The sequence below is a fragment of the Malurus melanocephalus genome, unplaced genomic scaffold, assembly GCF_030028575.1.
Source record: "Malurus melanocephalus ecotype Western Australia unplaced genomic scaffold, MMel_1.1 scaffold_19, whole genome shotgun sequence".
Lineage (NCBI taxonomy): Eukaryota > Metazoa > Chordata > Aves > Passeriformes > Maluridae > Malurus > Malurus melanocephalus.
The window spans coordinates 1286659-1302174 of record NW_026623251.1 but is presented as its reverse complement, the minus strand read 5'-3'; the positions used below and the strand labels follow the sequence as shown (position 1 = coordinate 1302174).

At 35.1% G+C, this 15516-nt stretch overlaps 1 protein-coding gene across 6 annotated transcripts in view; it reads left to right on the top strand.

The window, feature by feature from the left end:
* CEP170 (centrosomal protein 170) overlaps nucleotides 1-15516 on the top strand; it is a 93473-nt gene that overhangs the window by 59547 nt on the left and 18410 nt on the right. For 5 of the 6 annotated variants that reach the window (XM_057389741.1, XM_057389743.1, XM_057389740.1 and 2 more), the window contains 3 exons: nucleotides 2245-2394; nucleotides 8131-8257; nucleotides 11026-12831. In XM_057389741.1, the coding sequence (XP_057245724.1) occupies nucleotides 2245-2394; nucleotides 8131-8257; nucleotides 11026-12831 (2083 nt within the window). The remainder of the gene's footprint in view (nucleotides 1-2244; nucleotides 2395-8130; nucleotides 8258-11025; nucleotides 12832-15516) is intronic. The other variant, XM_057389742.1, reaches the window with a different exon arrangement.

The following is a 15516-nucleotide window of genomic DNA, read 5'->3' as shown; positions in this document are numbered from 1 at the left end:
CARTTCGGAAATTTAGTCTTAGGGCACACACTTGCATGCATCTCTTCTTGTGAGAAGCAGAGCTTTGCTTTTTTACAGCAGTGGAACCTTAGGACAGGTGCGTGCAGATATCAAATATAGAATGACATTGTACTACAAAAATATACTTCTGTTGAAGAAGATATTTTACTTCTTTTTCTAATAGTACTGTTCCCAAATATTTTGCTTATCTCTTCTGATATCCTCACTGTATAAAGAGAAGGAACATTAGGAATGCTATTACTTGGGTCTTAGTGATATTCATTATTGCCTTTCACAGAAAAAATAGGCAATATTCAAATTTGGTTTTGCAGTAATTTCAGTATTTGAGGAAGAATAACCAAATTTGCTTAAATAGGAGTTCAGTACTAGAAAAGGTAAGACTGAAAGAAGAGTTATTTCTGATATAAKTAAAGAAATCTGACATGGTAAATGAATGTGCTGTCAGATAAAATGAAGCAATTTACAGGCAGCAGTTTGCTGCTGTAGTCCTGATTAGATATGGAAGTGCRGAATTCATATTTTCCTTCAGGTGCTTTTGTGATAATACCAGAATTCCATTTAATTTAAAATAATATGTAAAATTCTCTAATTAAGGAATTATGGTACACAAAAAACCTGTCTGCAGAATAATGATATATTCAAAGAGAAGTGTCATTGGATGCTAGCTGGTTTCTAGCAACAAAAATTGCTACAACTGTACAAATCAAAAGTATGTTGTGAAAGCAAAAATTTAAGTTATAACATTTTTTAAAAGAAAATACATATTTTGTAAATACTGTTAAGAACTTCTAATCCAGAGACTGTGGATATGATTTATGTATAAATTGAAAACTTGAGGAGCACTGCCTGAATTTTAAGATGTCCGGAAAGCAGGCTTTTTTGTGAGAGCAAAATACAAATCCAGTGCATTTGAGAAAATTCCCTCAGGTCTAAATGTAGTAAAGCTGTAGTAATGTCTTCCTCTACAGTTAGAAGAGCATAAAGAGTTGAATGACAGGGTGCTTAACTATTATGTTGTCCTTTGTCTGCTTCTCAGAAGCTTGACAACATTATGGTTTGTGGCCATCTAGTGGTGAATCCATTTTGAAGACACTAACCTTGTTCAGCGTTGTGATAAGCCACTCCTCTAGTTTTGCTGTGCAAATCTGAATGCAAACCTTGGGAGAAAAAAAATTCTGTACACCTTTTCTTCTTCTGCAYTATGTAGTGTTTGTTACAGGAAGATAACATCTGTGAAGATGACAAAACAATTTTTGATGTTAACAGTTACTTTTTTGCAACCAATTTTAATGTGTGTGGGAGGTTCTTATTATTCTGTAATTTTTTAATGTCTAAGTCCATAGTAGTAAAATAGTGAATTGATTTCTTAGGCAAAAATTGCAAATTTTATAAATTACATGTTTTCCAGATAYAAAATATTTTCTAAAGTATCCTTAATTATGCATTAATTCTGAAAGCAATTCATATTCCTTGTTTTTATGACTCATGAGAAATTTGACAAACAGAATGGTGGTTCTTCTAAAGTTTGTATTAGTAAATTCTCTTGGTAATAATGTTTTTCGAGTATTTTTTTCGGAGCAATGTTTTTAAAATGTAATGAGAAAATTATTCTGGCATAAGCAGAAGGGATTAATATAAGCATCATTAGGAAACAGTGTAGTAAAAGAACTATCCCAAGTCACATCTTGGATGAGTCTAATGTTTCATGAGACCTGGTGACTTTTAGCATCTGCTAAGTCCCTAACAACTGAAACACTAAAATTCTGTTTGTATTAGAGCAATAATTCAATCAGCATGTTAATAGCAAATGCAATCATTTGTATTCCTTGTTTTCATTAGATAAYGGCAAAAATCTGAAAATTTGGTGGTTCTAGTTATCAGGTTTTTCCCTTAAATGGTAAAATGGATTTTGCAATGGTTTTGCTTTTATCTTTTGTTCCTTTCATCAGAGTGTCATTTTTTCATATCTGACCATTCCAACTAGCATTTCCTTGAATTTTCACRATGTTGATGTAGACTTCCACTTTTTTTTTATTACTGTAGATATTTCTTCTATTTATTTCTTCTATTAGTTTGTAGATTGCACAAAGGTGATAGATAAGCATAATAGAATAAAACCTCTTTATACTCACTATCCAGCATGCCACCATCCATCCATTAACATTGAACATTGTATGAGGATGGTATTGGGTTAATGAATGTAATGGTTTGTTTCATTTTCAGGTATTTGGAGTGGATGACAGCCAGGATTATAATAGGCCTGTTATCAACGAGAACCAGAAAGATTTAGTAAAAGATTGGGCTATAAATTCTGCTACAGTAGTGCTGGAAGAAAAAAGACCACTGAGTACAACTGGATTTCTTGACACAGAGGTAGAATTTAATTTTTGGCGGTCTTCTTTTTTCTTCCACTAAAAGAGAGCACTAAGAAGTGACCAGTAAGTGTTAAAGAGGAAACAAAATCTTGCCTGAAAAAGTTTAATTCAGATCTATAAGTATTTTATTTCTCCTGGGCCTTTATTGCATTGTCAAAGCTTCTCTGTCAGAGACATTACATTTGTGGGATTTTAAAGCTTCGCTACCTTTCCATGTGCACTAACACCAGTGTATTGGAAATGTAGCAGAAGTTTCCATGCAACAACATAACTTTGCACAATGTACACTTCATGTAAGTTCTGCAGCAGAACTGAGGAAAAGCTGATTATGTTTTATAGCCCAAAGCAAGTAACTATATTAAAATCCAGAAATAAGATGTATGCATTTAAGGCATGATACAAAATCGGCTAGGGAAATAATGGTGGATAATATTTCTAAGATTTTTTTCTCTGAAGCCAGAGGACTTTAGGTTTTTACATTCACGGTTAAGTTTTCCAGTGAGGTTCTACTGATGATAAGTCACTTACCTTACTTGATTCAGACGCTGTATTACTTAATCAGGTGGAGGAATATTAAGCAGAGGAAAATGCCTGGCTTTATATGACTTGGAATATCCACACAAGCTAGATATTGATCACATTTCATATTGAAATCTTGGGAGACATTCTTGTATCATTGTGATGAATAAACTACCTTGAAATATGTGTGGAACAGCAGGATCACAATGGAGCAGAGTCAGCCGGTAACACTAATGAAGCACGTAACACTTACTTCTACTTCCCTTGGCAAACTGTTTCTAAAATACAACCTACTGGGCCTGTCGTGCAAATACATTGRTTTTAGAATCTACAAGTCTGTTTCTCCTAGAGGTGTGTTTTATCATGGTTGTATTGTAGCTACTGTGAAATGTTGAGACACTAAGTATGTTACTGTGTCTAGGTTWGCACATTTGACTCATTTCTCTAAGGTTACGGCTTAAAGTGAAGTATTGCCACACAGCGTAGGCATATCCYGCAGAAGATTTTTCACCTTGCTTCTTTTCCCAAATCTATAACCATGTTATTTCTCTTTTTTTTTTTCATGTCATTTGCAGCATTCAGCTCTTTTGTGGATTACCAGTTTTCAAGAGTATTGATGTTTTATCAYCTTTATAATTCCATAAGCAGAAGAAGAATATGTGATGTATTTTATGAACGTAATGGGGCTTTCCAGGTGTCATATTTTGCAAATAACAGGCTTTGYTTTTAGAAGACTGAGACTAAAAATATGGCGTATGATTTAGGTTGAATTGCAAGAATTGTAGTGTTTTATTGSTGTGACTGCTTTGCTGCATTAAAATGTCTTTATATAGTGGGAGAGGATAAGTTATTAGCATAATTTAAAATATTATTACAAGGCACGATGATATGGGAAAATGAAAATTGGTCAGTAAGTCAAGGAACAAAACTGTTATAAGCAGTGTGGGCAGAGCAAAGATTAGTGTAAGAAGAGTCAAGGACAGATGAAGGTGGAAGAAAGCTTACAAGAGAAAGTTAAAAGTAGAAGTTGGGTGATACATAAAAGCAAAACAGAAGCTAATTCAGGAAATTAGAGGTGTGTTTTATAGGGAAATAATTGGGTGAACAATCATGAGGGTAACTACTGAGAGAAGATTGTTATATTTAAAGTGTTACTACCAAAACTCGACTTAGTTTGTTTTGTCAGTGGGAAAGGGAGAGGCAAATGTGCTTGATTTGTAAAGTATGTGGGTCATGTTCTTGTATACAAACTTTTCTGTTTGAGGGTTTTGGAAGACTTACTGCATTACTGAGCCTCAGATTGTAAGTTAATAAACATTATTGGAGATCTTGGCTAAATAGTAAGGTTATGTCAGGGTAGCTCAGTGTTCCAGTTTTGCATCCACACAGACTGTGGGTGGACCTTATTCCAGCTGTCCATCACAGTTATTCCTGCAGATGATTTAGCAGAATGAGGTCAGTTCAGACCAWGATTGATACAGAAAAGGCAAAGAATAAAAATCTTAAGATACTTCTATTCAAGAAAGATGGCCTGGGAAATTATAAAGATTTTATAAAAGAAATTTTGCGGAGTCACAGAATAGTTAGAGTTGAAAGACACCTCTGGGTCATCCAGTCCAACTCTGCTGCCAAGGCAGGACAGGGTCATCTAGAGTCACTTTGGGGATTGAAAGCTTATTCTGTTTGGAAATGCTTTTTCTCGGAAAGAGAAATTCTCAGCTTTTTCTTTAACAATCTTTAAGTACTTTGGAGTAGTGTGTGTCATAAATAAAATGCAAGAGTGAGCCTCTGACACAGTTGGACTGAGCCTGAATTCACTGGTTCTTGCCTTTTCAATGATTACATATAGGCAATAAAAATACTAAATCCATCTATTTGAAATATTTAAAAGTTTTTATTTTCTATATTATAAGCTGCACCTTGCCAACGAAGGTAAGTGTGATTTAAGAACAAAAATTCAGTAAATAGAGAGCAAAGGGAATACTATTGTTGTTATTACCATTTGTTCTTACTATGTGAGCTTGGTTTATAAAAATACTGCAGGCATTTGTGCTGTAATTTATCCATCCAGCTTCCATTTAATTTTCAGTGGCCAGTTATCTCAGTTCTTAAATGATAGTTTATCAACATTGTGTCTGATATGCTTCTGGTTTTTGGTTGGTTTGGGCTTGGTTTGCAGTTTTTGTATATTTTTGAGAGACTAAAGCACAGTTAGAAATTTCCTACTCCATCTACAGGGTCATCAATGCCATKGACTACAACATTTCTTCTGCTGTTTTGAATGCCTTTCCCACTGAAAATAAGATAAATAATACTACTGACATTCTGAATATTGAATAATTTCATTCATGTAAATATTTGCTATATTGCTTCTTAGAAGTGAAGTATTTAGAGGCTGTACTTCCTTTTATTTGTCCTCTGAAATTACTCTTATTTTTGGTACTGTAGAACAATCCCTTTAGTTTGAAGTTTGATACTTTTTATTTGAACTGAGATGCTCTACTGAAGTTAGGCTGAGGTATCACCAATATCACGGGAAATGTACTGTCAGCAGAAAAGGGCAGTGTTACTTCCATGGTGAAGCTTCCTCTGTAATAATAGCACTAGAATTGTTACCATTCTTGCTTAAGAAAGGTGAGTGCAAGTCTAGAGAAGGTACAAAGAACTCAGATTGTTACAGGGATGGAAATCYACCTTGCAAGAGCAGATCAGTGTTGTCCAGCTAGTCTAGCAAAGTAATAGCTGAGATGAGTACAACTGCTGGGTTTTCATCTATAAGGGGAGTAAGTGTAATTTTAACAAAAAGAATTGGTGTCAGTATTRTTCCATGAATAACTTGAAGACATTGGCTGTAAATAAATCATGATGGAATTTTGTAAAAAGATCATGGAGGAATATTGTTCTGAGGCAGRTAGTGTGAGGAGGGAAGAACTGCTTTCAAGACAGCTCTTCAATTTATGATAAGATGACATAATAGGATTCTTACAACTTGAACTGACTGGARTGTCTTCTGAAAAGGAATCTTTACATTGCATGTTTTCATTAATCTTATTCAGCTTTTTGAAATTTACTTAAAAAAACACTATGATTCTGTTCTGAAATGCCAAGAAGTGGAGATGCTTCCAGGTGCAATGAGTGTGCACGGTGGATTTTTTCCACATGTGGAGCCTGAAGCCTTAAATCTTCAGGCTGAATAGTAAGTCCACAGAAATCCTTTGGTACATTTTCCAAAGATTTATTACCCCTATTGACCTAGTATATGTGATAAGCATAAGAGAAAGTAGATTTAACTCGAAGGTAAAAGGCTGGTATATCATAGGTAAACCCCGCTTTTCTGAAAGAAGGAAATTCCTTTTGGTATTCAAGAAAAGATTTGGAGGATTGCTTACTTGAGAGCCTGTAAGATCCAAATTGGTATGGATTATAGGAAGAACGTTAGGGTAACATGACTTTTTAGATATATGTTTTATATACCTTGCACCTTCTGGGTGTGCTTAAACTACCATGAAAAGAAACTGCGTATTTTTGTTTTTGTTGTTTATGCTTGGCAAAGCACACATTTACATTCACTGCTATGTAGAAACCATTTTTTGGCAGTGTAATTATATCCAGAGAAAATTAATTCATCATGTAGCTTTGCTACAGTTAATCTGCGAAGTCTTGRTATGTTTCTTCATTGTGAAGTAGAATTTGCATTTCTGACACATATCTGTATCTCTGAAATTGGTTAGGTGGTACAGAAGGACCTAGTTGAAGTTTGCTGTGMCAAAGATGATTGGGACATCTATCATGTTCGGATTTGTCTATAATTAGTTGTTTTATTAGATGGAAATTCTCTAGTAAAGAAAGGAAAAGAAAGTTTAGTGATAGGAAAGAAAAGCCTGGGTTTATTAGTTGTCAGTGCATAAATGTTGTGTATTTTTTGTAATATTCATACTGGCACCTTGCACTGTCTTCAGAAGTGCCCATAAATGACAAACATTGAATTGCCTTCCTTTGAGTTGTTAGAATTGAATTTTGTAACATTTTGATTCTAAAAAAATTGATTCAAAGTATGCCAGCTTTGTAATAGTTCAAACTAATTACTTGTTATGTCTCTAATTTACCACAATCTGGAAGAGATTTGTGATGTTACACTCATTTACAATAATCAGGAGCAATTGAAGATCATAAATTCAAGCTTTTCAAATGTCTAAGTAACATCTAATTTGAAAGAAGTTATCACATAGTAGGTGGCATTGTTCATGATTCAATTTATGTAAATACATTTTATAAAATGTATAGTACTGTATCCTTAAAAGACTAGAATCCAAGAGTAGCCATGGTATTAGACAAAAATTAGTGTTTTGCAAAGGAGTGTGAAGATTTGAAGATGTAGCAGGGCTGGTGACATTTTTGGAGAAGTAAGCAAGAGAGTCTGTAATATATTTGCTAATTCAGTATCATTGCATCCTATTTAGAAATCAGGGTTTGAAATAAAAGATGCTGTAATAACACAAGAAAATTATTTAATTCTATACTTTTTTACATTTTAAATCTTTTCAAAATTTCAAATGGCTTGCCATCAAGAAACAAAATTAATTTCCATTCTGGTTTAGCTGCAAAAAATTGTGAAATACTGATGACATTGACTTTACTGTTACCCAGTAGGATGTTTAAAACTAATCTTTGCTTCTTTTTTCGTTTAGACCAGACAAATAATCTGAGCTTCCTTTCCTTTCCATCATAAGTTATCTTGCTCTTTTAGTCCTTAAGGTAGTCTTTCTCCAATGGAATCAATACAATATTTCATCTGGACAAGAGGGTCTTCTTAATCGGTAAAATGTCACTTTCTTGTGTTCCTGAAGCACATTTTTAACTTTCTAACACAYCCCCACACCCCATGTTCTTTTCCTCCACTTCTGAGCTGAGGACTGAAATAACCTGGTGTTAGAATTAGCAYGTTCAGATATATTTTGTATAGGTTCTGATGTTTGAAAGTTCACTGCACTAGGAACTGTTGTTTATTTGGTACTGATTCTGCAACTATATAGATGTTGTTTGTTTATTTGCTATTCTTGAGCTGGGAACTGTAAAATTTATTGAGGTAAACTCCATTTTTCAACTTCCTCCAGGAAAATAGTGTCTGACATACCTATTCAGGATAAACATGGAAAGATGGCATGCTTTTTATCCAACTGTTATAATTTTTCTTCTGCTTTTTTTTCTTCCTTAGGAAGGTTCTACTAACCCTGGAGGTAAACGTTGGGTATCGCAGTGGGCCAGTTTGGCTGCTAATCACACACGTCATGACCAAGATGACATGAGATTGGAGTCTTCTGTGCCTGCTCCATTAGAAAATGGTATTAAAAACTGTCCCTGTGTTCATAATTTATACTGAAAAAACACCTGTGAAAGGGAAAAAAGAATGATTATGTACTATACTTAATMAGCGTTTCTACTCCTAATGCTTCATTTTCACATGAAATTCTTCTGTTTCATTGCAGTGTAAAAACAATCACAGCAGTAGTGTTGTCCAGCGTGACAGTTGAGTGGTAGTATTACACTGAATGTTACTAAAACAGGAGAGTTTATAAACTGTTTCATATTAGAGAAACTTTTACTWAAACACAGTTTGGGTTGGTCTGCGTATTATGTTTCTTTTCTTACATCTTTATTAGTCTAAATTGTACTTCAGTATAATGATTATTCAGCAGCCTAACTTGAGACACTTCAGCTGAAGTATACATCCTTCCTTATCTTGGAAATACAGGAGACCTTTTCTATTTTTTGAAAAACCCAGAAACTTTGTCCTTAGCAATGAACAACCTTATCTCCCTTGTGAGTGCCAGATGTTCAGGCTCTGTCTCTCCATAGTTTAATTACTCACATTTCTGATTTTTAACTAGTTTATTCTTTAATGTCTACAGTCTTTGACTATAAAAAGAATTACTTACCTTACTTCTCTTCTGCTTTTTTCTTCCTGCCAATTTCACTTTAGAGATTGCGGTCATCTTTTGGAGAAGGTTTACAAAGTTTTGCTTTTGATGTTGTATAATACAAACTTCTGTATCAGTGCATGAAATAATTCTTACCATTATTAACAGAAGACTGCTGTAGTAGCTTTTCCTCCCCTCTTAAGCACTGAACTTTGCCTAGGATACTGAAAGTCAAAAAAGATGGAAAGGGGAATAATTAAATTATCCAATATACACAGAATGATGGAAATCAAGAGCAAATTTTGCACTGTTTGGAAAGACTGGATGTGTACTTACAGGACACATAAAATTATAACTATTGGGACTGATCCTTTGGGTGGTTAATTTGGCGCTTTGGTGGTCTTTTGTATTCTGTATTGTTTTAAATGGTCACTTTCATATGAGACACTACCTAGGATCTTCTTTGGAGGGATAAAGCTTCTTTTACCATTATAAGAACTAAGATAAAAGATAAAGTAAAGCAGCTACTGTGCAGTGCATACCTGTGCTGCAAGAATTCTAAAATACAAAAGGGGAAATAAAGTGCTCAAGTGCCAAAGGTGTAATGTAAATAAAATTCAGTATGTACATCTAAAAACTGATTCACTAAATCTATCTTGTTGACCTAGGTGCGTGTATCTTCTTTAAAAAGCTTAGTATTTAAACTTCACATGGCATATATATAGCCAAATAAGATGCTGAACAACTCCATGCCTTTTTTTTACTAAGAGCTGTTTGAAATTCACCAAGAAGCAAGTTATATGCTTCTACGTGTCTAAAATATTTTATCTGGTAGATATGTCTGAAAGAAGTCAATCTTCACAGGTGGCTATCATATTGATTTTTGTGGAATATTCAATTTGTTTCATAATTTTCAAGGAAAACAACAGTCCTGGAAAAGCAAAGATTTTAGAGGTACTTTAGAGGATTTTAGAGGTACTTACTGCTTCTCAAACCAGTGTCTTAGCATAGATTATAGAAAAAAATCTGTGAGTCATTTTGCATTCTTCATCCAAGGTGTGACACTGCCAAAAGAAAAGCTAGATTGAAGAGCACAGATAAAAAATAATRGGTATACATGGAGCACGATTGTTGATACTCAATTAATTGCATGGAGAATTTTTGCAGAAATAGAAACCCTATACTCCAGTTTATACTCCTGGAGCAACCAATGTTGGTTGCAAGCCATGATAGGAAAACCCCAGCAGGGTATGCAGAGCAGTTGTTCATAGATCTGTCCTGGCAAAAAAGGAATTGACAGATGTGTGTTACTAAGTGTGTCATGTTATATTGCCACAGCTGACGAATTGCAAAAAGATTTTTTTCTATCCAAATAGTCAAAGTCAGAGCAATTAATAGARCAATTTCTATCACCTTTGAGTAATAAAGGCTTGTTTCTGTCAGCACAACTGCTGTGTTTGTTAAATGAGCAAGGAGGGCACAGTCATCATTACTATGGAAAAATAAAGTTTGAGTTCTAAAACAGTTATTCCTTGAAACAGTCCATGGTAYGGTCATGGTTTTCTGCCTAAGGAGCGTTCTGTGTACACTAAGAATTAAATGAAAGTGCTTTAGCAGTAGTAGTTCTTTTGATGCWTTGTATACATTTTCTATACATTTTTATTCTATAGTGTCTTGTTTGGRATAAAAACTTTGTTTTTGCTCTCTCAACCACAGTAAGTTCTTTGTTCATGAGTGGGGCTTTTCAATGTTGCTGGAAAGTCTCCCAGCACTGCAAATTCTTGCCTGAGTGAGGCGAGGTCTCGCATGGAGAGGCTGTAGTCTGTCCATGAGACRAGACCTTGAGCCGTGGAACAGGCAAGTAGGAGGATAGGAGGATCTTACCCCTTTTGGTAGTTTTGAAATCTGGTCCTAAAGGTGATTAGGACTTACTTTCCATTTCCTACAGTTATGGTGTGCTGATTGATATAACAGTGATTTCTTACCTATTTTAACTCACTGTGAGGTCAAAATTTGTATATGTGATCCAGCTGGCTATAAGGGTTTGTTAAATGTTTCTCGACCTATACTTGTCTAAATATAATTGATCTTGCCATAGAATAGCAGAATGGGCTGGTGACTTCCAGTTCTACATTGTATTAGCCTTATGCTGTTGATGTCTTCTCAAATATTTTTTTCTCTTCCATTTTTAGACACAGACATCAGTGAGTCTGGTATTTCTGTTAGAAGTGCTGGTTCAGCTGCTTCTGTGACTAGCCAAGGTGAGCGAAAGAGGAGAACACTTCCACAGCTTCCCATAGAGGAGAGAGTGAATGAAAACTCAAAACCAAAAACTTCATCTCATCAGAGGTCAGAAATAGGTGAAAAGCAAGACACTGAACTTCAGGAGAAGGAAACTCCAGCTCATGCCTCAGATGTAAAGTCAAGCAGAACAATGAATGGTCTTTCACCCAAAGCTACTGGAGACAAAGTTTTTTCTTTTCCCAGCTCTTCTAGTAAAGAGAGGGTTGAAATTGGCAGAGAAACTTCGGTAGTGAAACAAGCTTTAGCAAAAATTCAACAACAAGAAAGAAAGGAGCAAGGACACTGGACACCCACAAAATTATCCTCTACAAAATCTGCTGCAAACCAGGTTGGGAAAGGGAGGGAGGAGATTGTTACATCACCCAAAACCTTGGACAATCAAGACAGTGCTCCTGGACATGTTACAGATAAAGCAGAATTTAAGTTGATGCAGCTTGAGGGAAAAAGRAGRAAAAATGAGGAAATCATTGGAGGACAAAGTCCTAAAATACCTGGAGGAGAAAAAAAGGAATCTTCAAAACCATTAGTGAGGCAAGGTAGCTTTACTATAGATAAGCCTAGCACAAATATACCTATAGAACTAATTCCTCACATTAATAAGCAAAGTGGTTCCGCTGCCCCTTTAATATCTGCAAACAGGTTATGTGACAGAAGTGATTCAATGGACACTGATTCCAGTATAGATACAACCCTCATTTTAAAAGACACAGAAGCTGTAATGGCTTTCCTTGAAGCTAAATTGCGTGAAGAAAATAAAACTGATGAAGGTCCTGACACTCCCAGCTATAACAGAGATAATTCGATATCGCCAGAATCAGATGTCGACACAGCCAGCACAATCAGTCTTGTTACTGGTGACACTGAAAGAAAATCCACGCAGAAGCGGAAGAGCTTTACAACCTTATATAAAGATAGATGTTCTACTGGTTCCCCTTCAAAGGATGTTTTAAAATCTTCAACAAGTGCCAGAGAAAAGATGGAAAAGAAAACTAAGAGTCGATCTTCAGATGGTGGGTCCAGAACTGAYGCTCGCAAAACTGTTCAATCCAGTGGAAGAATGAGGCAACCTTCAGTAGATTTAACAGATGATGACCAAACATCTAGCGTACCTCACTCTGCCATTTCTGATATCTTATCATCTGACCAGGAAACCTACTCTGGCAAAKCACATGGAAGAGTTCCTTTTGCCTCAGCAGATGAACTTTTACATTCCAAGGTGGAAGGAAAGTCASCTAAATCAAAAACCTCTCCTGTTGGACTTGGGCAATCTAGTAAATCTACCACTCTTCCAAGACCTCGTCCCACAAGGACTTCTCTCTTGCGCAGAGCACGGCTTGGTGAAGTCTCGGATAGCGAGCTTGCTGATGCCGATAAGGCTTCAGTAGCTTCTGAAGTGTCCACTACRAGTTCTACATCAAAACCTCCTTCAGGGAGGAGAAATATTTCCAGAATAGACTTACTCGCTCAACCTCGCAGAAATCGACTTGGCTCTTTATCAGCACGTAGTGATTCTGAAGCAACAATAACCAGAAGCACTGCCGCATCTCGTACCCCAGAAGCAGTTATCAGAAGTGGTTCAAGGTTGATCTCAGGGGGAGATAATAAAGTTTCTGCTAGAACTCGAGCCAACAGCATTTCTCGACTTTCGGATTCAAAATCCAAATCCTTGGCTTCGGCTCATAATTCTCCCTCAGGTATGCMTGATTATTTGAAATAATTTTATACAATATTAGATGTTGTTAACATGGATTCTTTTTAATTGTTTATGAAAGAGTTCTTACAAAACTGTTGAATTTTAGTTGATGTAGTCTTTTTCTTCCAAGTAAGAGGCTTCCATGGCAGGTCTTGTGGAGGTTTCTCACTTAAAATCATAAAAACAAGAAACTGAAATCCTTTAACTCTTTGGGTACATTTTCATCCTGAAACCAGTAAAACGGAACTTCTTTGGGACAGTCAGATGTGCCAGCAATATTTGTTTTAGTGCAAAAATAGACCCAAGATCTCCTTGCTTAAATCATAGCAGTAGAAGTTCAGAAGGTCAGCAACACTATTTGCTACATAGAAAATAGAATATTGATTTGTAATGTAGGCTTGAAAATAGGTAATCAGAGCTTTTTTTCACAAGAATAATAACCTTGAAGTAATGTGTTGAAAAACTATGGACTACCTAACTAAATACCATAATTTCTTTTAAAGGGTTTGCCTTGTTTTGGATTATTTTGCATTCTCTGTTCCAAATCTTGGCAATTTATGATTTCATCATGATTTCCAAATTATGTTGGTCTTCTTTGGTATGGTGGTTCTTCTACCTTATGTGTGGAAGGGAAAATCCATACAAGCCATGAATTTTAATTACTATTCTRTTAGAAGTTGACACAACATTCTTAGTGCAAGCCATGAAAGTGTGGTAACGTTTTTTTCCAACAGCAATATTAAATCTATCAAAATAAACTGTGATTATTAAAAAAGTAAACTTCCATGTGGAATGAATAGCTAAAGTAAATGTCTGCTTGCTTTTAGTATTGCCATGCTACCAGCTTTTCAGTGGATTTGCAGTAATTTGCAGTCAATCCACAGTTGAAGAGTAAAATTAAATAGAGTAGCTTCCAGTGCCGTAGCATACTCAATGTTACTATATCCCATTCAGATTTGATAAAAGCAACTCTGATACTTAATTTCCCATGTTCCTGCTGTCCTTCTGTTGCTTGTATATCATAAATGGGCCATGTCAGGATTTTTCGCATTGTGTATTCCCCACCTTTGGCAGTGCCATTCATTAGCTGAATAGAAGTTACTGCTGAAATACAAATGAGGTGTTCACTGAACTATAAAGTTGAATGWTTGCTATTATGATGAGTGTCTACAAAAGTACCAAAAAAAGGCGAAACTTCAAATAAAAATTCAGACTTTCCTTGTAAGATACAATTGGAAAAGTAGCCTGTTTCATTTCTAATCAAAATTTTGAATTGACACATGCAACTTGAAAGGTAGCAACATTTGATTAGGGAAGTGTCAGTTAAGACTTCTGTATGTTTATTTTGATAATGAGTACTAGTTGACATTATGATATTGCTGATTTTTAAAAAAGTAAAGCCCAGATGTTGTTACTTCACTGTTTTTGTTTTTCACAAAACTGTATATGAATTTTGAGTTCTGTGTCCATGTGAAGTATTGCAGGCTTCCTAAAGTTTTCCCAGGTTGTTGCTTTGAAGCAGTTTGCTGCTTCTTTTAAGGGAAGTGAGTGTATCTTTCTCTTCCCACTTTATGAGTTTATCACAGTTGTCTTTGCATAGTGTTCATTTGCCTGTGTCACACAAARTTTACTGTAGCTTCTATAAAATATTGTCTTTTCAAGAGAGAAGCGACGCCATCGTCTCATGAGTACCCCAACATATTAAGCTAGATTATTTTAAAAGACCACTGCTCGAAAAATCTGCACTAGTAATAGCTTCTTTCATAAAAAACTTTATCAGTCAATATRTATCAAGGGAGAAGCATATCAATGTAAAGGCCAAAATCTGAAAGCAATTAATAAAGCAGTCTGACATTTTCTAAACAAAATCAGGGCTAAATAAACCAATCAAGTAAAAAATATTATTACTACTGTTTAGGATTTAGAGTTCTGATTTTTGTCTGTATCAGTAACATTATTGTATATTCTTTTATTGGTTTATTTAGACTATAATTAAGGAAAATCTGAATTGYTTTGGAAGTGGTGTAATCTTCTAGTGTATAGGGAGTATGTAAATATACATGCATCTCCTATTTCGTATAGGCTACTTTTAACTCCTCTATTTAATTTTCTTTCTAGAAAAGTMAAGCATTCAATTAATTTTAACACTTTTGGAAAGTACTAGGGAAGTGCTTGACAGAAGTGYCTCAACTGTTTGAATGTGTTTTACTTCAAGGCATTACAGGAATGGATTTTCTTCTCTCCCTGGACATAGAAAGACTGGAAAATTAATTATTATGACCAATATAGGGTTTGGAGCTTTGTTTTCTTTACCAGAAGACTAGTTGCTCTCAAAATGTTAAATATGTTCCATGGGTTATCTCATCAGAGGTCAGTTAACATTGCCACATTACAGATCACTAAATATTGGCAATCTCTTAAATCCAGCCTACGAAGAGAAATTTATTCCTGCACTTTCCAAATCAATGTACAGACAGACATACCTGAAATAAGAGGGCAAGAAAATTATGTAGTCACTGGATTTTTTTAGTTGTSTTGTACTTCATGTGGATGAAATGCAGCATAACAGCATTAAAATTGCCAAAGCTAGCAGCAAGTCTATAATTTCAAGAATAATTTTTAATACTTGATGTAGTGAAGTATTGCTTGCTTTTATATGAAAGAGCAAGTAAATAAAYGGAACATC